The following is a 20040-nucleotide window of genomic DNA, read 5'->3' on the forward strand; positions in this document are numbered from 1 at the left end:
GCTGAAACTGATATCAAAGCTTCAAAAGGTAAGCATCCCAGCCTTGCAATGAAAAACGGTGGTGTGAGATATGCTCCATATCTTGGAAAAATTGTTCTGCAGGGGATCCTACCAGAGCAGAGAGGGTCTGGATGTTCTAAAGCCAAAAGATCAAGGTCCTCAGGTCCATTCTAGACACAAGTAACATAAATGCATTTTGTTACCAAACATTTTCTTCATGGTGTCAGTGCAAACGATCATTCCATGCCTAGTTGAAAGTGATTGGAAGTGCTCTTTAGTCATCCAGGTCACCTACACACATCTAAAAATTGACAAGTGGTTCAGGAGGTTGCTCCCTCTGATAAGTTGTAGCCAGTCTCTTTCAGTTACAGATGCTTCCACTTGGTCACACCACTGCCCTCAGGGTGTTCAGCAAGTGCATGTCTGTAGCTGATGCACATTTACTTCTGCAGAGATCCAAGGTGTTTCCCTATCATGTGAGTGGATTCTCACTGTATCTTTCATAATGCAATTTTGTACAGGGTGGGAGGGAGGGAGTTTCTTTTAGTCCCAGGAAGTAATCCTAAGTGTAACAAAGTACCAATTTCAGCTGTCCCAGTGCCTGAGTTTTATAGACTGTAATATAGATTAACTTTCTTGCAGGATGAGTGTCTCCTCAGACAGAGGTCTAGTTTAAACTCCAAAATGTCTCTTCTTAGTTCACAAGTCATCACAGAGCATCAGTCTCTAAAGATGCTTGTTCTCATGACAGCAACTATTTGTGTGATACCCCACAGTCAGGTTTCACACTGGGCCCTTTGGGTCCAGTCATTACAAAATACAGGCCCAATGGAGCACATTGACCACATTTCACATGTATGCCAATTACATCTGTTGTAGTAGATGGATATAAACAATATTTTATTGAGCAGTCCATTCCATTTTCCTCTCTCATCATTAAAAATCATCATCGTTGTACTGGTCTTAGGGTTGGGGGACATTTCTCATCGGCAGATGTTTCAGGGTCTATGGTTGTTGATGGAACTCTCAAGTCACATTTTCTTACTGCAAATTCAGTTTTGTAACTTCAGACACGTCAGAAAGCCTTAAGACAGAGTTGTCCTTACCAAAAGGACATACAACATGGTGTGGTATGGTATATCAGTAAACAAGGATAACTCAGTCTTATCCCTTCTGCTGCATATCTCTGAGAGTTTACAAATGGGCCATATCTTCCAGTAGCTCTTGGTTGCAGTCCATAGTCTGGGGAGTTGACTTCGCTTCACTGACAGAGAAATTGAGTGGATGCATGCTTATGCCTTGAAAGTGCTTCATCAACTTCTTGGGGAGGAATTTTTTTTTTTGTCCAAAGGAATGCTGGAGCCTGCAGGTGGATAACTTGAAACCTTTACATTTTTCCACCATTTTCTCTGATGATAAAGTTTACTCACAGTATGAATCTTGTGAAAGCAAAGTTCATCCTCTTATCTCCTTTCTGCACTGGCAGATCTGGTTCCCATTTTTACTGTCTCTTCTTTAGGAGAAGCTAGTTAAATAACTATCTCTCCCATCCACTGGGCAAGTCACACTGAGACAGTTATTCCATGTATCTGGCCATCTGGATTCTCCTGTTGTTCCACTAATTGCCAGAAATCCTTATTTTATCAAAGTTGTCCTTTTCTGTAGACTTCCCAGGAGACTAGTATGAGAAAAATCTACAGAAACGAACTGGAATGATGTTAAGGGGATAGATCTCTTTAATTTTCCAGTTACTATGGTTAATGTATTTTAGAGTAACCACTTTATTTATGTTGTGTACTATGATAGTTGTACTGTGCCTTTAATGGTTTATCTGTTTTTGCGCCTTTTTTGCCATATAAGGGAGTACAAGAGGGGAGGTTCTTTTAGTCTGAAGAAGCCTATACAGGTGAAAGCGCTTACCATGTCTCCTGTTTGTATCACAATAAATCCGAATTTTAAAGTTCATGAAACAGCAGTTTTTTCAACTTTGTTTCCTGCATTTTTGGTTAGTGCTGTGTTTACTGCCTGCATTGCTACTGTGCCTTTTATGTCACTTTTTTAATTGCTTACAGTATTTTAAATGCTGTTACTTATTTGATTTTATTCTGTTATTAATTTTTGTCATTGTTTCTTTTGTATGTACCATTATTGTTTTGAAACGCATGTAAAAATACAATTTAATTTCCTTTTGTATCGTGTCCGGTGAAGATAAGAAAGATGTCAATCCAGGTATCAAGGATGTTTTATCATTACGTGCAAGAAGCAGGGATGTATGGCCTTTGTTTTTGCTTGATTAATCTTGATCTTGTAGCATTATTGACTATCTTGTAGCATTATTGACTATTTCTAATTCATTAGCTAGGATAAGCATAATATTATGAGAGGCTCTGTCATTCATGCCACATCAACTGCATGTAATAGAACATGTGACAGGACATTTAGTCCTTCAACATTGCAAGGCATACTGCTGATTTAAAGTGAATATATAAAGGCCAGGCCAGATTTCGTGGAAGTGATGTGTCAAAAACCTTGGCAATTTCCGTTAAAGATATTGTATGAGGTATGCCAGCCTGTGATACATTTGGTCACACTTTCATCTGTCCTGACTGATTTATCCATAGTCAGTATAAAGGTGAAGGAAATGAATGCTTTTATGATGTAAGACGGAAGTCTAGTACTTTAGTTCTTAATTATCTTAACAAAAGTTGAAAATTGTATTGTGAAGGCCCGTCCTTAAAGTAAGTGAACAGCAAGCACTTTACCATTCTTTCCTTCCTATCTTTACACCTGAAAGCTGCATACTGCAGAAGCTATGTAATTAAGTCATTTTTCCCTCACCTGTCTTTTTAAATTTCTATTTATTACTAGCAGGTGCTATTGTACAATATGTCATGCAGGTGTAACTCAGTCTACATATAGATATATAGATATGTTAAGGGAGTTACACTTGCATGAGCAAAATGATAACACTTTGTAATATAGGGAGCAGGCACCATTACCCAGCGTGCAAGGGACATCACTCTTCCACTCTGCAGGGAGACAACCTCCCACAAATGTTATGCAGGAACCTTCACTCCCTCAACCATGTTATGCTGTATAACATCCTCTGAGACTGAACAGCTTCATGAATGTTAGGTATAGTTACGTAAATTGTTTAACCATGTTTTTCATATGGTACAATACAGAATTACTGGAGCATATGCTGTTATTTATAGTGTGGATGTAAAACTATAAAATAAAAGAGCAGTTTGGCAGAGATCACAAGAGCACAGAGTGGAGTAGAGAATGTACAAATGCATCCAGACTGTGCAGACAGCATAGCTAGGAGAAGCTAACTATAGTTTTCAGCACTACCTAATAGCACTTCTGAGAGTTCACAGATGGATTAGTTGCACTTAGACTAGTGCTGAGCACTGAAGCAGTCCAAGGGGAAATGACAGATAAGAGCAGGGTAGTACAGGATACTGTGGGATCACATCAAAGCAGAAAGAAAGTTGCAGTAAGCTATAGGAAACCTCAGGAAAGGTAAGCAAGACAACTAAACAGGATTATGGAGTTAAGAAGTGAATGAACGTGAGAGATAAGAAAGAGTAGCCTAAACAGTAGCCAAAACATACACAAACTAGAGTATGCTTAAAAGCAATAAAAAAGGATCCAGGAAGAGTAATAAACAATAAAGGAAAAAACATGCTGGAAAGGGTGGTAGAAAGCAGGAGAAGGAAGACAAGTGAAGATTTCAGGATGTGGGTCAGGAGTTTCACATTGTGGTCTTTGGAATGAACATAGGTGTGGAACTTTCTGGTTACTGGATGAATAGCTGGAAAATACTTCATTAGGGATGTCCGTTACTAACTAGTCTGGTAGGAGAGGCAGACAGAGACCAGTAGAATAAAAGACATAGGTGAACATCAGGGAAAACTAGGAGGGAGAGATAAGGTGAGTGCAGGCAAGGGATAGTAGGACATGGTTAGATATAGTCAGAGGAGAAAAGGCAAGTGGAGCAGTAGAGTAAAATCGCAGAAGCAGGCAAGGAAACATATAAAAGTCAGGAAGAAAGAAGTGTGGATGAAGCAGAATGTGGGAAAGGCAAATAATAAATAATTGTTGATGAGCAAGGAATGAAGATAAAAAAGCTAGAGCAGACAGAAAAGAGGAATGATAGATAAAATGCAGAGATAAGGTGACCAACCACAAGACAGCTCATGAGAAACATCAGCGAGATACCAGACAAGGACAGAAGAGGAGGCACACAGGCATAAAGGAAGCAAAACAGAAAACCAATGAGATCAATAAACTGGAAAAAAGAATGGAATGGGAAGTTAGGCAATATGCAGGCATAGCCTAGGAATGGCAGAGGTGTTGTTTGTAGGGGATCTGATCACCAAAAGCATTAGGTTGGGGTTAAGGAGGAAAGAGGAACTGTAAAGATTTGTATTTCCTGGGCCTCAGCCTTTCCAGGAAAGACCTAGTAGTAAACAAGTTATCCCCAAAAAGAGATGGAATTCCCAAATGCAGTGCTTCGTGTAAAAATTAATGACCTGATGGAAGGAATCAAAAATGAGGCAGTGAAAAGTGCCCAGCAAGCTATAGCAGATACAGGCACTTGCAGTACTACTCTCACAAGGAATATCTCTGCCATTGACCAGCAATATGATGCAAGAAAGGATTACGCAGTTCAAACACTCTGTGTAGAGAGTGTGGAAAGGCACAGCTGTTTGTGAGATTAGTAGAGAAGGAAGACTCTGTGAGGATGTGGTAATGTTTTGTAAGGATAGGAGCTGTACAGCTGAAAAGGGTTTGGAAATGAACATCAGGGCAACTGTCCTTTAAATGTGAGATATGCGGGATGTTATAGCTTTCTAAGAAAAACAAATATATATTAGAAAGAAGAAATTGACAGGACTAGCAAAAGAATTTATAATGCTAACAAAGTTGAAAGAAAAAAAGGTGAGGTTATTACCATGTGATGTCTGCCAGCTTCATCTGCTGCACAGTGCTACTGTAGATAAAATACTGTAGCTCCCAGGGTGACCCATATCATGCCTGTTCCACAGATACAACACAGTCATTTCATGGGAGTGCAGAGCTAGGCATATCTCAGCAGTTCAGGTGCAGTTTTTAAACTAAGTTCATTTTACAGTTGATTAGCATACATCTGGGCAAGTATGGTATTACTTCAACACTCTACTCCACAGGGACAAACAGCCCAAAGTCTCCAGGCTACCCAGCAGAGTATACTTATATCTTCTGATACTTGTCCTGAATATCCCACCACACAAGTCCCTAAGAAGAGAAAGAGCAAGAGGAGGAGACTCTCCTCAAGACTCAGTCACAGAAGATAATGATTTTGATGACGGGGAAGGGTCCCCAAGATCACTACCTGATGACATCTCCCTTGGAGACTTCGTGGAGGTCCTCAGGCAATGGGGGGGGGGGTTGGTCTACCAATAACCCTTCCCAAGGGGAATCAATATTCCTGGAAGCCTTTGGATCTGATCCACCTACCTCCTGGATGACTCCACACACCAGTGAGCTTATTTATTTGATCTCTAGGTGGGTGAAGAAGGAATCAGACACTGTTGAGGCAACCCTGGCATCACCAAAACAAAGAGAATTTTGGAGCAAAGGAGTCTCAGTAGATGTCATGGTGGTAGCAGCAGCCACAAAGAAGGAACTCGTGGTACAGAGTTCATCTATCCATCCCCCCCTAACAGGGAGTACAGGGCATTGGACAGGTTTGGTAAGTGTATATATGCTTCAGTGACCTTTGCACTCAAGTTTCTGAATTATTTGGCACACTTTACCAGACTTTGAAGGCACAGAGCTATATTGCCTCACAGCTTGGTACCCTACAATCCTTCTCAAATTCGTCCTTGAGGCTCATTTCACATGTAGCTAAAGGTACCTCAAGGGCATCAGGTTCAGGCATTTCCATTAGAAGATATGCCTGAATCCACCTGTGTCTTTTCACAGAGACCTTCCAGTCCTCCTTCATCACTTCTCTCTTTGACAGAAGTTCTTTGTTTGGCCCTAAAGTTGGACACACTATCCTGGTGTGAGCAAGATGTTAGGACCCTGTCTGCAGTGAGCATATGTTTTTCAACTACTCAAAGAACCTTTTCTAGGAATTAACAGGGAGGATGAAAAATATGGTTCAGAATGTCCCAGGGTCCTTTCCGTGATCCATGTGGAGATAGTTCCCCCAGGGGTAGTGGGGGAACTCTAACAGAAGACACACCCACATGGCAGAGAAGGCCCGCAGAACCAGGGGTACAGAGAAACTTTCTCTGACAGACCCTACCAGCGCTCCTGAAAGGAGGTCCAATTGTCCACCTCTGGAGACCATCAGGGGTCGTCTATCCCTGCAGCAGACAGCCTGAGTAGACATTACAAAAGATACATTGGTGCAGAGGATTATTTCCAGAGGTTATATAATACCCTTTTACCAACCCCTCCAACAGTAAACCAAATTCCTGATGTGCCACCCAGTCAGAGGAAAGCTGCAGCTCTAAAATAAAAAATAACTTCTAGGAAAAAAGAGTCATCCAAGAGGTCCCCAAAACTAGAAAGAGTCCGTAACTTACTCAAGATTCTTTTTAGTGCCAAAGAAAATGGGACTGAAGACCAATTTTGGATCTCAGCAATCGGAACAAATCAGTACAGTACATAGATCCAGATTATCATGGCTCAGTCCATTTTGCACAAGGCCAACTGGATGTGCTCAAAAGATCTTCAGGATATGTACTATCACATAAAAATAAGCAGATGATCCAGGAGACCTTACCACAGCACAGCCCCCAGGGTATTCACCAAATGCATGGCAGTAGTAACAGCTCACTTGAGACCGCAGGGATTCCAGGTGTTTCTGTACATGGACGACTGGCTCATAATCGCTCTGACAAAGCATCTTCTGATAAAATTACAAGTGATTATGTTATCCAGCTATGCTCTCATCTAGGAATTACCATCTGTCACAACAAATCTCAGCTATAACCATCTTAGACATTAGAGTTCATACAGGCCTTGTTCAATACAGCATCAGTGACAGCCCCCCTTCTCTTACCAAGGGTACAAACTATTTGGTTTCAAGTCAAAAAGATAATTCAAAATTCTTCTTTATCAGCTCAATTGATTCTACAAGCCTTGGGTCGATGTCTGCTGCAATAGTTATGGCTCCATTAGCAAGATACCATATGAGAATTCTTCAATGGACCCCAGCAACTCAGTAGTCCATTTTACCCCAACTTATGACCACCCAGATCAGAATAACTCAATCATGCATAAAGTACCTCTTGTTGTGGATTTGCTCAAATCAGGTATTACAAGGCTGTCCCTTCATTCTTTCTCAGCCCAAAGCCAGTGACCATAGATGCTTCCCAAATTGGGTGGGTTGGGGGCACTTTTTGGAAAAGACAGTTGGGCAGCATGTCCCCTGAAGAGGCCAAAATGCATATCAATGTCTTGGAAATTACATCAGTACTCCTAGTTTTGCAGACTTTTCAAGACTCTGTCCCTTCCAAGACTATTGTGATACAGGCAGATAATTTGTCAGTGGTATGGTACAGCAACAAACAAAGAGGAACCAGATCTTACTCCTTGTGTCGAAAAGCTCTCAGAGTGTAGCAATGGGTGCTCTCATCCAATTGATTTCTGATAGCAATGCACTTTTTGGGGAAATCCAACATGATAGCAGACAAGCTGAGCAGGTCCATTTTATTGTCTCATGAGTGGTCCCTCAGCATGAGAGTTGTGGAAAAGATATTCTGCCAATGGGGCCAAACTTGCTGCAAACTCTTTGCATCTCCCCTCAACAACATCTGCAGCAGGTTCTTTGCCCTGATCTCCCTCCCAGATGAATCACTGAGAGATGCTGTCCTTCATGATTTGCCCCCCCCCCAAGTCTCCTCTATGCTTACCCCCAACTCCTCTAATCCCTACATTTCTCCAGAAAGCAGCTCAATTAAAGAGCAAAGTTATCCACATTGCCACTTATTGGCCTCATCAGATTTGGTTCCCCTTTCTTTGGCCTCATCTAGTTCACCCTCCATGGATTCTGGATCCAATTCCTATCCTCCTGCCTCACCTGACAGACATGATTCACCCAGAAATTTTAGGCATGAAGCTGACCACATTATTTCTCCACATCCATTGATAGCTAGACAATCCAGGCTCTTTTCTCCTGTGTGTAACATTCTTTTATCTTCCCATAAATCTTCTACTAGGAAGATTTACAGAATTAAATGGAAAAAGATTTTTTGGGAGCACAACAGAAAGACATTTCCACTTTTTCTGCACCAGTACATAAAGTTTGCAAGTTTTGGCTACAATTTTTAATGAGGGGGCTAACTCCCTCAACTGTTAAAGTACAAATAGCTGCCATTTCTCTCATACAGGAATTAATTCCACCCTAGCTTCTTCAGAACTTTGTAAGGCCTTTGTTAGGGGTTCCTTTCTTCTGAGAGTCTTTTAAAGATCCAACTCCACCAGGGGATTTGAATTTTGTTTTAGAAGCCTTGACTCAATCTCCATTTGAACTATCAGCAAAGTGTGAACTAACATTTTTAACTTGGAAAGCTATCTTTTTGGTAGCTATAACCTCTGCTTGAACAGTCTCTGAACTAAAAGTCTTATTTTCTAAGCCTCTTTATTTAATTTTCCATAGAAACAGGGTAGCATTATGAACCAACCCATCTTTTCTTCCTAACTTGGTGTCAGAATCTGACATCAATTAATCTATTAATCTTCCAGTTTTCTTTCCAAATTTCATGAACAAAGGAGAATACATATTACATTTGTTGGATGTTCACAGACAGTTATGCTTCTGTTTGCATAGAAACAAAGAATTTCTGAAAAACAGATCAATTATTTGTTTCTTTTATGGAATCAAAATTGGGCAAGCCAGTTACAAAAGTAACTTTAGCCAAATGGTTAACTGATTGCATTTCCTTTGTCTATAACAAATTGGGTTTGTCTTTGTCAAAATAAGAGCCCATTCATCCAGGTCCATGGCAACTTCATCAGTATTTTTACCCAGGTCTTCCATGAATGATATACATGCAGTTGCAATTTGGGATAATCCTCATACTCTTATTACTCATTACAAATTTAATCTGGTCTCGAGGGAAAGAGCAGTCTTCAGTTCAACAGTGCTCAGGAATATCCTTCCTTAGAGTCCTCCTGGGATTCAGGTAGCTGAAAACACTTTCCCAATTGTTGAGTAATGACTGAAAATTGACAATATTCAATATGATGTTATGTTTTCACCATAATCTTCCAGCTGTGTTGTCCATTTTTATTCTTCATCATCTTCCCTCATTCCAACTCCCTACCTGTTAACTTGTACCTTCTGGAAGAATGAGAAGACATTGTGTAAACCAATGTTCCTGCCTTTGAGCTCCAGATATTGGTTTCTCATGCTAGTGTTGTTTTTAAATTTCTATGAAACTATAAGGCTAGCAAACAAGATCTGAGTATGGTAGGGGACTAGAGCGCTATAGGTAAGGGAGGAGCTCAGGAGTTTTCAGTATCCCTGAGCTGTAAACAGCAGCTGAGTGGATCCAAACCCAATTGTTAAGGAAGAATGAAAACGGACAACACAGATGGAATGTTCTGGTCAGTACATAACTTCTTTTTTATATATTTTCTTCTTGTTTGTGTTTTGAACTTTTGGGATTGATGATTTTATGTTTGATTTTTTATTAGATTTTGTGATAAATACCCATATATATTGCTGCATTATGACTGAAGCTGACAAAATACTGCATAGCAAAAATAAGCAGACAGAATGTTCCTTTCTGTAAGAATTCTTGTTTAAGTAAAGAGCTGTAATCCTTTATAGAACAATAATTTACATAATGCACGTTAACCCTTACAAAGTTATCATATATCCTCAGTTGCAGTTCATATAATCTGCTCTCAGAACATACCCACAAGAGCATTTTTCTTCTTACTCTAGGATATTCAGATTTTAGTAAAAATATCCTAAATTGAATATGAGCACTGTTAAGAAGTGTGCTTCACTTTTTATCCCTATCAGTAAGGAAAAAACGAGCAGGTACAAAAACAGGTTTTAGGATCACCCTGTACGGGTCTATGTCACATATTCAAACTTCCAAAATTTCGAACACCATATGTTCAAACTTGGAAGTTCGAAATGTGATAACATTGAAATCTCAGAACAGTGAATTTTTTCCCAGGGAAAAAATTTGCTGTTCCAAAAAAAACACAAACACAAGCACACCAAAAACCTAATAAACCTACACTAAATCTTACATTCATAACTATATATGCAATAACCTTAACCCAAACCTTAACCCTAAGGTCCGTCACTATCGCACACTTAACTTACCCGTACCCTAACCCTAAAGTCCGTCACTATCGTACACTTAATTTACCTGCACCCTAACCCTAAAGTCGTCACTATCGCACACTTAACTTACCTGCACCCTAACCCTAAAGTCCGTCACTATCGCATACTTACCTTACCCGCACCCTAACCCTAAAGTCTGTCACTATTGCACATTTACCTTACCCGCACCCTAACCCCAACGTCCGTCACACTCGCACACTTACCTTATCCCAGTCCGTAACTTTCGCATCACAGGGGAGAAAATGTCAAAGCCACAGAAACAGCCAAACAAATCCTTTCCCTGGGAAAGAATTCATATTTCCGCAGCTTCGACATTTTCAATTTTGAACTTCCCCGTTCGAACTTCTGGTATTCGAAAATCTGAATGGTCAATTAAATGACATAGACCTCCCTGTACAATGGAAGACTACATGTGTTTTATCGATGAAGAGAAAGATATCCATGAGAAAATCTTGTGTGTGACACACACAGTCACTAGGATTTGGCAGGTCAGTACTGCTGCTTATTTTTATCCAGGGTCACTGGATTGCAGTATTGATGCTGATGGTGGCCCAGAATGTGTCCTTGGGGCACTGTGCAGCCACACCTCACTCTCCAGCATAATCGTATGGAACTGACACCAGTCCAGGAGAAACTGTCACTGAGGTGCTTGGTGTCTGGATGGGAAGGATGTATTTTTATTGCTTTACATCACTTAACTGTAGCTGAACAGGGTAGCTACTGCAGTGTGACACAGTAGTATTTAGTGCACTAAGTACTCAAGTAATCTCTAAATATTAATAGACCTTGTGGCTATGAGTAAGACTTTCTGAATCATACCCATCAATAAGGATACTTTATGAAAAATAGTAGACAGCATGGTTAATATTTAGAGATTTTATGAGATCAAGACATTTTTGAGTACAAAGTTAGAAATGCAAATTTGTTCACTTTTGCCTGTCATTTCATTTTATTGTCAGGAGTCATTGTCATAAAATCATTTTACAGTTCTTTCAACATCATGCCTTCATGCTGTTGTAAAACAGAAATCATAATTGTACCACCTCTATCAAATCACATCAGTGGTGTAATAAGAATCTGCATAGAATATTGTCAACCAGGAATAGGATAGTGCCACCTGTATCATATTCAGGTATTGTTAAATTCTGAAGCCTCATGTTCTTCATATTTTACAGGCATTTTGTATACATTACCACATCCTTGACACAAGTAACCAAAATAAATCCACAAGTATCCAGGCTGCGAAACAATTCCAATAATAAAAATGATGAAGCCAGTCAGAAGGCGAAAACACAGTTTTAATCTAAAAATCTTGAAAGTAACAAATCCACTTGGTTAAGTGCTTTCGTCTACATTAAGACATCCTCAGAACCAAGACAAGTAAAAACTTTTAAATACAATACAAAGACACACCCATATGAAACATTCAATAGAACCAATCAACCAATTAAACATAATAGATGTGTCATATACTTTAAAATGTAAGTGAACGTTTTTTCAACTCACTTGAAATTGAAATGTTCATTTAACCCTGGTGGGTTTGTTGCATCTAACCTAATCTGCCACAACATTTCCCTGTGCAATAAAATGTTCTCCCAGTCTCCTGAAAATGGTATTGTTGTAATTTATTCAAGTATCAAAAAAACAAACTTCTTCTGCATTTCTGCATGCACCCCCCCCCCCCATTTGCTAACACAGTCATGTTATGGTGGGAACTGAACGTTTTGTTCAAATTCCCACTATATAGGTTTTGCCTGGTCTATTTTAGATTTTTGGATGATTTATTTTTCCTGTGGACAGGTACTAGAGAACAGTTAGAAATGTTTTTCAATTTTATGCAAAGTAGTTCTGACTTTTTGAACTTTTCATTTAAACAGGATGTGAAAGTGATGAATTATCTAGATATTTAGTTTTTTAACAAAGGTGATGCTACTCTTGCTACTAGAATTTTTAGGAAACCTACATTTTGTAACACATATTTGCATTACACGCGCTGCCACCCCATTTACCAGAAAAAGGGGGTAGTCAAGAGTCAGTTAATCCGAGCTTCACGTCTTACTTCTGATTCTTTTGATTGTTTAGAAAAATTTACAGTAATTAAAAAAATGTTTATTGATAGGGGATATCCCACAGATTTATTGGAGAAAATTATAGGTGAAGTTTGGGTTGGGAGACATGATAAATATGTACCCATTATAAAACATTGGGCAACAAGCACGATTAACACAATGGAAAACAAAATGACTAGGGTATTAACACCAAATACAAATATGGTGTTGCATTATACAACTGATATTAAGGCTATTGAAAAGATTATAAATAGAAACTGGATGTTGTTACAAGTTGATAGTAACATCTGTCATTTATTTAAATCTCCATTTTTCACATACAAAAACAGGCAGACTGTTAAGATGACGTTGGAAAGAAGTTGTACGAACAGGGGTGTACCTACGATGTCACCAATGTGCATATTGTTCCTATATTAATGTGTATAAGGACAATGGAGTTTTGAACATTATTAATCACTGGGACACAGTAAAATGTTTAAACTGTAGAGCAGAAAAAATTATTTATCTTGCTACTTGCTGCATGTGCAGCGCATTTTATATAGGCAAGACTAAGAATAGTTTGAAACAACGAATATATCAGCATGTATATAGCATAAGAAAGGGGGGCAATAGAAGTGCATTGGCAAGGCATGCTGCATGTTGTCAAAACTTCAAGAAGTTTGTTTTTTTGATACTTGAACAAATTACAACACCATTTTCAGGAAACTGGGAGAACATTTTATTGCACAGGGAAATGTTGTGGCAGATTAGGTTAGATGCAACAAACCCACCAGGGTTAAATTAACACATTTCAGTTTCAAGTGAGTTGAAAAAACGTTCACTTACATTTTAAAATATATGAAGCATCTATTATATTCAGTACTTTGGCTGTAACATCTAGTTACTGTTGCTTTATTTCTGTTTGTTATGTTTAAATGGTTGATTGGTTCTATTGAAGGTTTCAAATGGGTGTGTATTTAAAAATTTTTACTTCACTATTTGTCTTGGTTCTGAGGATGTCTTAATGTAAACGAAAGTGCTTAAACAAGTGGATTTGTTACTGTCAAGATTTTTAGATTAAAATTGTGTTTTAGCCTTCTGACTGGCTTTGTCATCTTTATTACATCTTTGACACAAAACGGGCTCAGGATACCAACACACAGTTGAAAGTAACCTAATGTGTTACATATCATGTTGAGCCGTTTTTGTTATGCATTGTTGACATATTTTGATTAAGCTTCATCATGCACTTACCTTTAACAGAGTAGTAATTATGCACATTTTGATCCATTTCCATTTAGGGCTGCTATGTTCAGCTTGTGGACATCATTCAAAAGAATGCAGCCATCGTTGGGGGTATTGCAGCAGGCATCTGTGCACTAGAGGTAAGAGTTTTCAAACATTAATGTAATCTCTGCTTTTAGGAGTCCTCAACACTTAGTGCCACATTGTATGTGGCTTTACTGGGTTAAGTAATCATTTCTCAAAGTTTTCTTCTATGATGAGCTCCAAATACTCACAGAGTTCATGTAGTTGGTGAAGGTGCATACAGATTTTCTTATTTTAGTCAGGTAGCAGGATGCAGTAGTACTAGTCTGTCACCAGGGGAGAGGACTGGTTCCATTAGACTTGAGACAGGCTGACCAATATCCTGCATAAAAATTCTACATAAACTCATGGAAAGAGAGTTGTAACCAGAATGACTCCTTTTAGATATCGAGCAATGTTTTTTTTTTTTTAACCAGGCAATCTTGCTTTTTTCAATCTTGTGGCATTCTTTGAAGAGCTAGCAGCTAGATTTGATAAATAGCTGACAGAGCATAGAGTTTGTTCTGACCTTGTTAAGGCATTAAACATTATTCCATGTAAGGAATAATTGGAAAACCCTAAGCTTTAAGTGAAAATCCATATGCACTTTAGTAGGTAAAACACTAGTTTAGGCAACAGGATATAGTAAGTCAGAGTGAAGAGGTTTACCATTTTACCTTAGTAGACGTTACCAGCGATGTCCAACAAGAAGGGCTTTGTACAAAGTTCATAGGTTGGTACTAGGCTATTGGCCCTAGGGCATATACAAGCCTAGCCATAACAATGCCCTGGATATTTCTTCCCACAATATTTACTTCCCTGGACCCCTGTCTAGCAGGGCAACTGACGTGATCCCTGGAGTGAATTTCCTATCTCCCATCCAGTCTTCAAGGTTCCCTTTGAAGGGGGCCAAGGAGGTGCTCTGCTTGTCATGTATGGGCAGTCTATTCCAGAGTATGGGGAGTCTCTGGGTCAAGAACCTATCCCTCCAGCATGTTTTGTTCATTGTGATGATATGGTTTAGATCCCTGGAGCGTGTGGCTCTGAAGGATTGGGATTTCTTTAAGTGGAGCATGTCCAACAGCTCAAGGTTTGTTTGGGCTGTTCTTCTCAGTTGTAAAAATGAATAATGGGATCTTGGTTACTGCCTATTCTGATGACCTCAAATTCAATAAAAGCTGCCAAAGTTGGGCTGCTAAATAAACATCCCTAGTGTAGTAATATTGACGTCATTTTTTAGTGTTAATAAATGTTGCAAAAGGGCAGAATATAATTACAAAATGAATGGTTAAATCATAAAAAACGAAGTACCTTTAAAGATCTCAGGAAAGTGGTAGACAACATTTTAAATGATGAGCACTATACACTTACTAGACTTAGAAAAGCCTGTCGTATAACCCATCTAGTTTTTGAGGACAAGGCTAGTCATGCCACCGTGATCACTGTACTAGTACCCGTCTCCCTGACATTCACATTATATTTGCATTAATGAATATGTCAGATCATTCTGTTATCTGCAAACAAGTAAACTGAAATAATTATTTATTTGATATTTGTTGACCAGGTTAGTCCGACTGAGCTGATTGCCCTTTTTCAGCGGAGGCCTGGAGAGAAAAGCTCCACAGTTAACATTTAATCAAAGTACAGTACAATAAATCAAAAGACTGATTGTGGTTAACAATTTAAAATGTTAAGGCACATTAAAAGTATACAGTCGTTATTGAGAACACAGTTATAAGGTTGTAGTTACATAGCACCATAATAAAGGAATGTCAGAAAACAGTACCAACCAATAGATATTTAAGCTAAAAACAAATAGTTTAGGCATAAATGAATTAGAAGTAAAATGTTTGAGTAGGTGGTATAAGCTACTTACAAGTCGTTTACTGCAGTTAAAGTTGTTGAAATAAGATGATAGGAGAGAAGAAGACAGCTGAGGTGGTAAGGGTAGAGCCATTAGGGAGGGTGTGTGCATTGGCAAATTGGGTTACTTTTTAGAAAGTGGTTGCAGCTTTGAATTGTTTTGTTTGCATAATACCACAGATTTCCAGGGGGAGTTTGTCCCAAGAGAGGGCAAGGGAGAAGCTATATAGATTTTCTCCTGTTTTGTTTTTTTGGTTTGCAAATTTGAAGTAGATTTTGATCTGTGCTTCAAAAAGTTCTGGGAGGGACGCATAGGGCAACAAGTGAGGAGATGTTAGGACAGAACGAAGGCAGATACAGAATGGAATTAATGATTTGAAGCTGAGAAAGAAGTAGTTGCTGAGGAAATTCTAGCCAGTTTAAGCATTTAAGTGCAAGACAGTGGTGAGATTTGTAGGTTTGATTTGCAGGGAATCTGGCAACTTTGTTATACATAGATTCTAATTTTATTAAGAAGGAGTTCTGAAGATTGGTGAGGATTTGTGAGTTCTAAAATAGGCTTAGGAGGAGGTAACCATGGGATAGGGTGATTTTTGGCTTCCTTAGACAGGAATTTTTTATGTCTATAAAGAAGACCAGAAGTTGTGGATGTTTTTTTCTTTTTGATGCAGTTGTGTATGTAGAGGTTGAATTTGAGTTGGTCATTAATCATGACCCCGAGAAGTTTAGTGTTTGATTCTACTGTGATCAGAGTGTTATTGAGAGATGAGATAGAGAAAGTAGATTTGAGGTGACATTGGATTTTTGGTAGAAACAGCGTGAGGTTAGTCTTCTTAGGATTTAGGATTAACTTATTCTTTGTAAGACAGTTTTCAACAGATATGAAGGATTTTTGGGTATTGGAGTTTAGTTCAGCAATGGTAATGACTGTGGAGTCATCTGCATATTGTACAACTGATAGTTGTGGACATGAAGTATGGAGTTGATTGGTACAGATATTGAAGAGTAAGGGGTCAAGGATAATTTGGAAGTGCGGGGAGAGTGAAGGGAGCCATTTTACAGATTGCTGTCAGTCAGTGAGGTAACTAGTGAACGAGGATATGGTAGAAGTGGAAAAATTAATGTCTGAGAGTTTGTCCAACAACAGGGGGTGGGATACTGTGTCAAATGCTTTAGAGAAATCGATGAATAGACAAGATACTAGTTTGTTTGAGTCCCTAGCCAGGGAAATGGTATTATAACCTCGAACAGGCAGTATGTCGAATACAAGTCCGTCGACACATAAATGCCGAACTACAAATTCAGTAAACCACCAAACCATCGAAAATGGAAACATCGAACGTATCACGAAATTAAAAGTGCCATTCAGGTAAGTGAAACCCAACAAAGTAAAACTACATTAACACACTTGTTGCAGGGGGTTAGCCCCCTTGCACCCCCCATGTGGGGAGCCGTGCCTCCTACACCCCTCCTACTTAAATATACCAACTCTGAGACCACACTACAGTGGGGAAAGGGATATATTTCCTTATCCCCGCAATCATGCTGTTGGACAACAAACATGTCTGATGTCACTTTCGATGGTTTGGTGGTTCACTGAACTTATAGTTCGGCGTTTATGTGTCGACATAGATGTATTCGACATACTGCCCATTCGAGGTAATAATATAGACTTGAGGAATGATATAAGGGCTGTGGATGTGCTATATTCTGGGAGAAATACATGCTGAGTGGGGGTGAGTAAGTTTTCTTGTGCATGCATTTTTCTAAAATTTTGGAGAGTAGTGATAATATTGCTATTGGTTTAAAGCTGGATAGTTCTGTGGAGCTGACACCTTTATGTATGGGTAAGGGAAATAATATTTTTCCAAATAGAGGGAATTTTAGATTCTGTGATAGAATGGTTGATGGGTATAGAGACAGGAAGGGCTATAGAGTTAGCTGCTATCTGAAGGAATTGTGGAGGTAAGTTATCTACTGAGGGGGAGCAGGGTTTCATTTTGAAAAGTAAAGATTTTATGTAGCTGGTTGGTACTGGTTTAAGAGAGAAGTAATTGGTGGATTTATAGGTTGTGGAAGGGTCCTCAGGGATGCTAGGTTTGTTGTTGGAATTTGTGAAATTAACCATATTCCTGATGGATTTGATAAAGTAGGTGTTAAAGAGAGATGCAGTTTCTTGGGGAGTATTTCTATGACAGAGGTTAATGGAAGAGGGCTTACCAGCATGCAATATTTGGTTAATGGAGTGCCGGAATTTCTTTGGGTTAGATATGTGTGAGGTTGGTGGGTTGTTGTAGAATTTCTTTTTGTCATTGATTATGTATTTTTTGGTAAGGTTATGGAGCTCTTTGTAGTTTTGTAGATGGGAAGGAAGCTTAGTTTTAGACAAAATTGTCCATGCCTTATCTCTAGTTTGCATAAGGGTATGGGTAGTATGAGAAAGCCACAGGGATATAATTGATTTAACCCTTACAGTGGGCAAGGGAGCAAGGGAGCTGAGAATGCTTAGGAACATTGAGCTGAATTTTAGTACTGCCTCATCCAATGGTAAGTGACTTAGGAAAGACCAGTTTATTGCAGAGAGGAGATTGTTGAAAGTAGCAGGATGAAAGTTAAAGTGTTTACAACATTCAATAAGTTTATGTGGTGTGGCATACTGTGAAGAGAATCTTAGAACTTTAATTGGGAAGTGGTCACTTACAGTGTCTGGCAGTGTTTCAGGATGGTGATATTTCAGTGGATCTGAGACTAGTATCCAGTCAGTAAGAGAACTGGAGTCGGATGGCTTGTTGGTATGTACAGTGGTGGAGATTAGCTTGGTGATGGGCCAATGATTTCCCATATAAAGGAGTAGTAAGTAGATGACACAGGATTGCCACCATTTCCTGCTCCTTCCCTTGCAGCAACTGAACTTTTGTAAGGGTTTCCTACTGAATAGTATTTTCATATGGCAACTGAACAGATGCTTCCCATTCTACCTGTTTCTCCTGAATTTGAGGATTCGTTGTTGTGTTATGATGTGACATTGCCAGAGATGGATTTTCTACACTAAATCCTTCACTTTGCAGGTAATCCATAACTTCAGTTTCTATTTCTTTAACTTTGGAATTACTAAGGCTCTTTTCTACTTGCCCATTTCTTTTCTTAACTTTTTTATTGTAAAATGTCCCATAAGCTGATGTCTTTGCCTGTATTTCTCTTCAGATATCTTTGGTGCTGCTTTTTCTTTTGATTGGTTTTGCTTTCTCCTTTGCATAAACATTGCTCCATATTAAATTTCTTTTTATTCCCCATGGCCATATTTCTTCTTCAGATGTCTCCCACTGCTTCTGTTTCTTCTCATTCCGGGGACTCATTTTTCCATCATGCTGTGATATAACCTGTGTTAGACTTTCTACACTAAATCCTCCACATTGCAGGTATTCCATAACTTCGGCTTTTGTTTGTTTAATTTCTGTTTTGCTAATCTTCTGTTCTACATTCCACCGTTGTGATCTTATTTTTTCGTATTATGAAATTTTCCATGTCTAGGTGCCATTGCCTATATTTCTTTTCATATATCTTTAGAGCTGCTTTTTTGTACTGATATATTTAGTTATTTATTTATTTAATTCTCTTTTTTGACCGTGAAATTCTGACTGGAAAGAGCCCATTTTCAGTAGATGCCCAGGGAGAAAAGCTCCACCTCAGTACATTTATATTAACAAGTGAATTTCAGACAGTTCTCAGAAGAACAACAGTTACACTTCTCATGAAAGAACAAACATAGATACAAGACAGGTATATACAGTAAAGTGTTTACATCAACAGCTATAAGTATATACCATTATTTCAGCTGTAAAATCTTGCAGAAATAAATTGATTGATAAAGCAGTAGGGAAAACATTATTGTAAAGAAGTTTAATGTTCTTACATTTCGGGAAAAAGGTTTGCAAGGAGTTCAAGATACATAATGAAGTGAGTTATACAATTATGTAGAAAGGGAGATTTTAGTATTGCATAGGTTTGTAAAGGGTTCAAGAGATATAATGAAGTAAGTTATAAAATGGTGTAGGAGAGCAGGGAAGATAGGAGTGTATAGGAGGTAATAGCATATGACAGAGAGCAGGTATAGGATTGCTGCCTATTCCAGACTGCCATATTAATTTTGCTTTCTCCTTTGCATAAATATTGTACCATATCAGATCTTTTTTTCTTTCCCATGTCCATGTTTCTTTTCCATACATTCTTTTTCCAAATGGCCCAAAGTTTCTTGGTCTATGTAATGTTTTTCACGAATCGGTTGTTTTAATAAAAAACACCAATTTGCATTTGAAGCTTTTGACAGTCTTTTCATGGGCAAGTATTTTTCTTTCCTCTAATTGAACTGTTAATCTTTTTGTATATCTTCTATATGGAGATTCTGGGCTTTTTGCATAATAGTAACAATACATCATTTCTTTCTTATCCTCA

The 20040-nt window shown here is 38.7% G+C and overlaps 1 protein-coding gene across 2 annotated transcripts in view; it reads left to right on the forward strand.

Moving 5' to 3' along the window:
- The window catches only part of TSPAN1 (tetraspanin 1), a 167163-nt gene that overhangs the window by 136060 nt on the left and 11063 nt on the right, over positions 1–20040 (forward strand). For both annotated transcript variants that reach the window (XM_044085944.1, XM_044085945.1), the window contains exon 7: positions 13719–13802. In XM_044085944.1, coding sequence (XP_043941879.1) covers positions 13719–13802 — 84 coding nt within the window. The remainder of the gene's footprint in view (positions 1–13718; positions 13803–20040) is intronic.

The sequence above is a fragment of the Protopterus annectens genome, chromosome 10.part0, assembly GCF_019279795.1.
Source record: "Protopterus annectens isolate FY-2018-M chromosome 10.part0, PAN1.0, whole genome shotgun sequence".
Taxonomy (NCBI): domain Eukaryota; kingdom Metazoa; phylum Chordata; order Ceratodontiformes; family Protopteridae; genus Protopterus; species Protopterus annectens.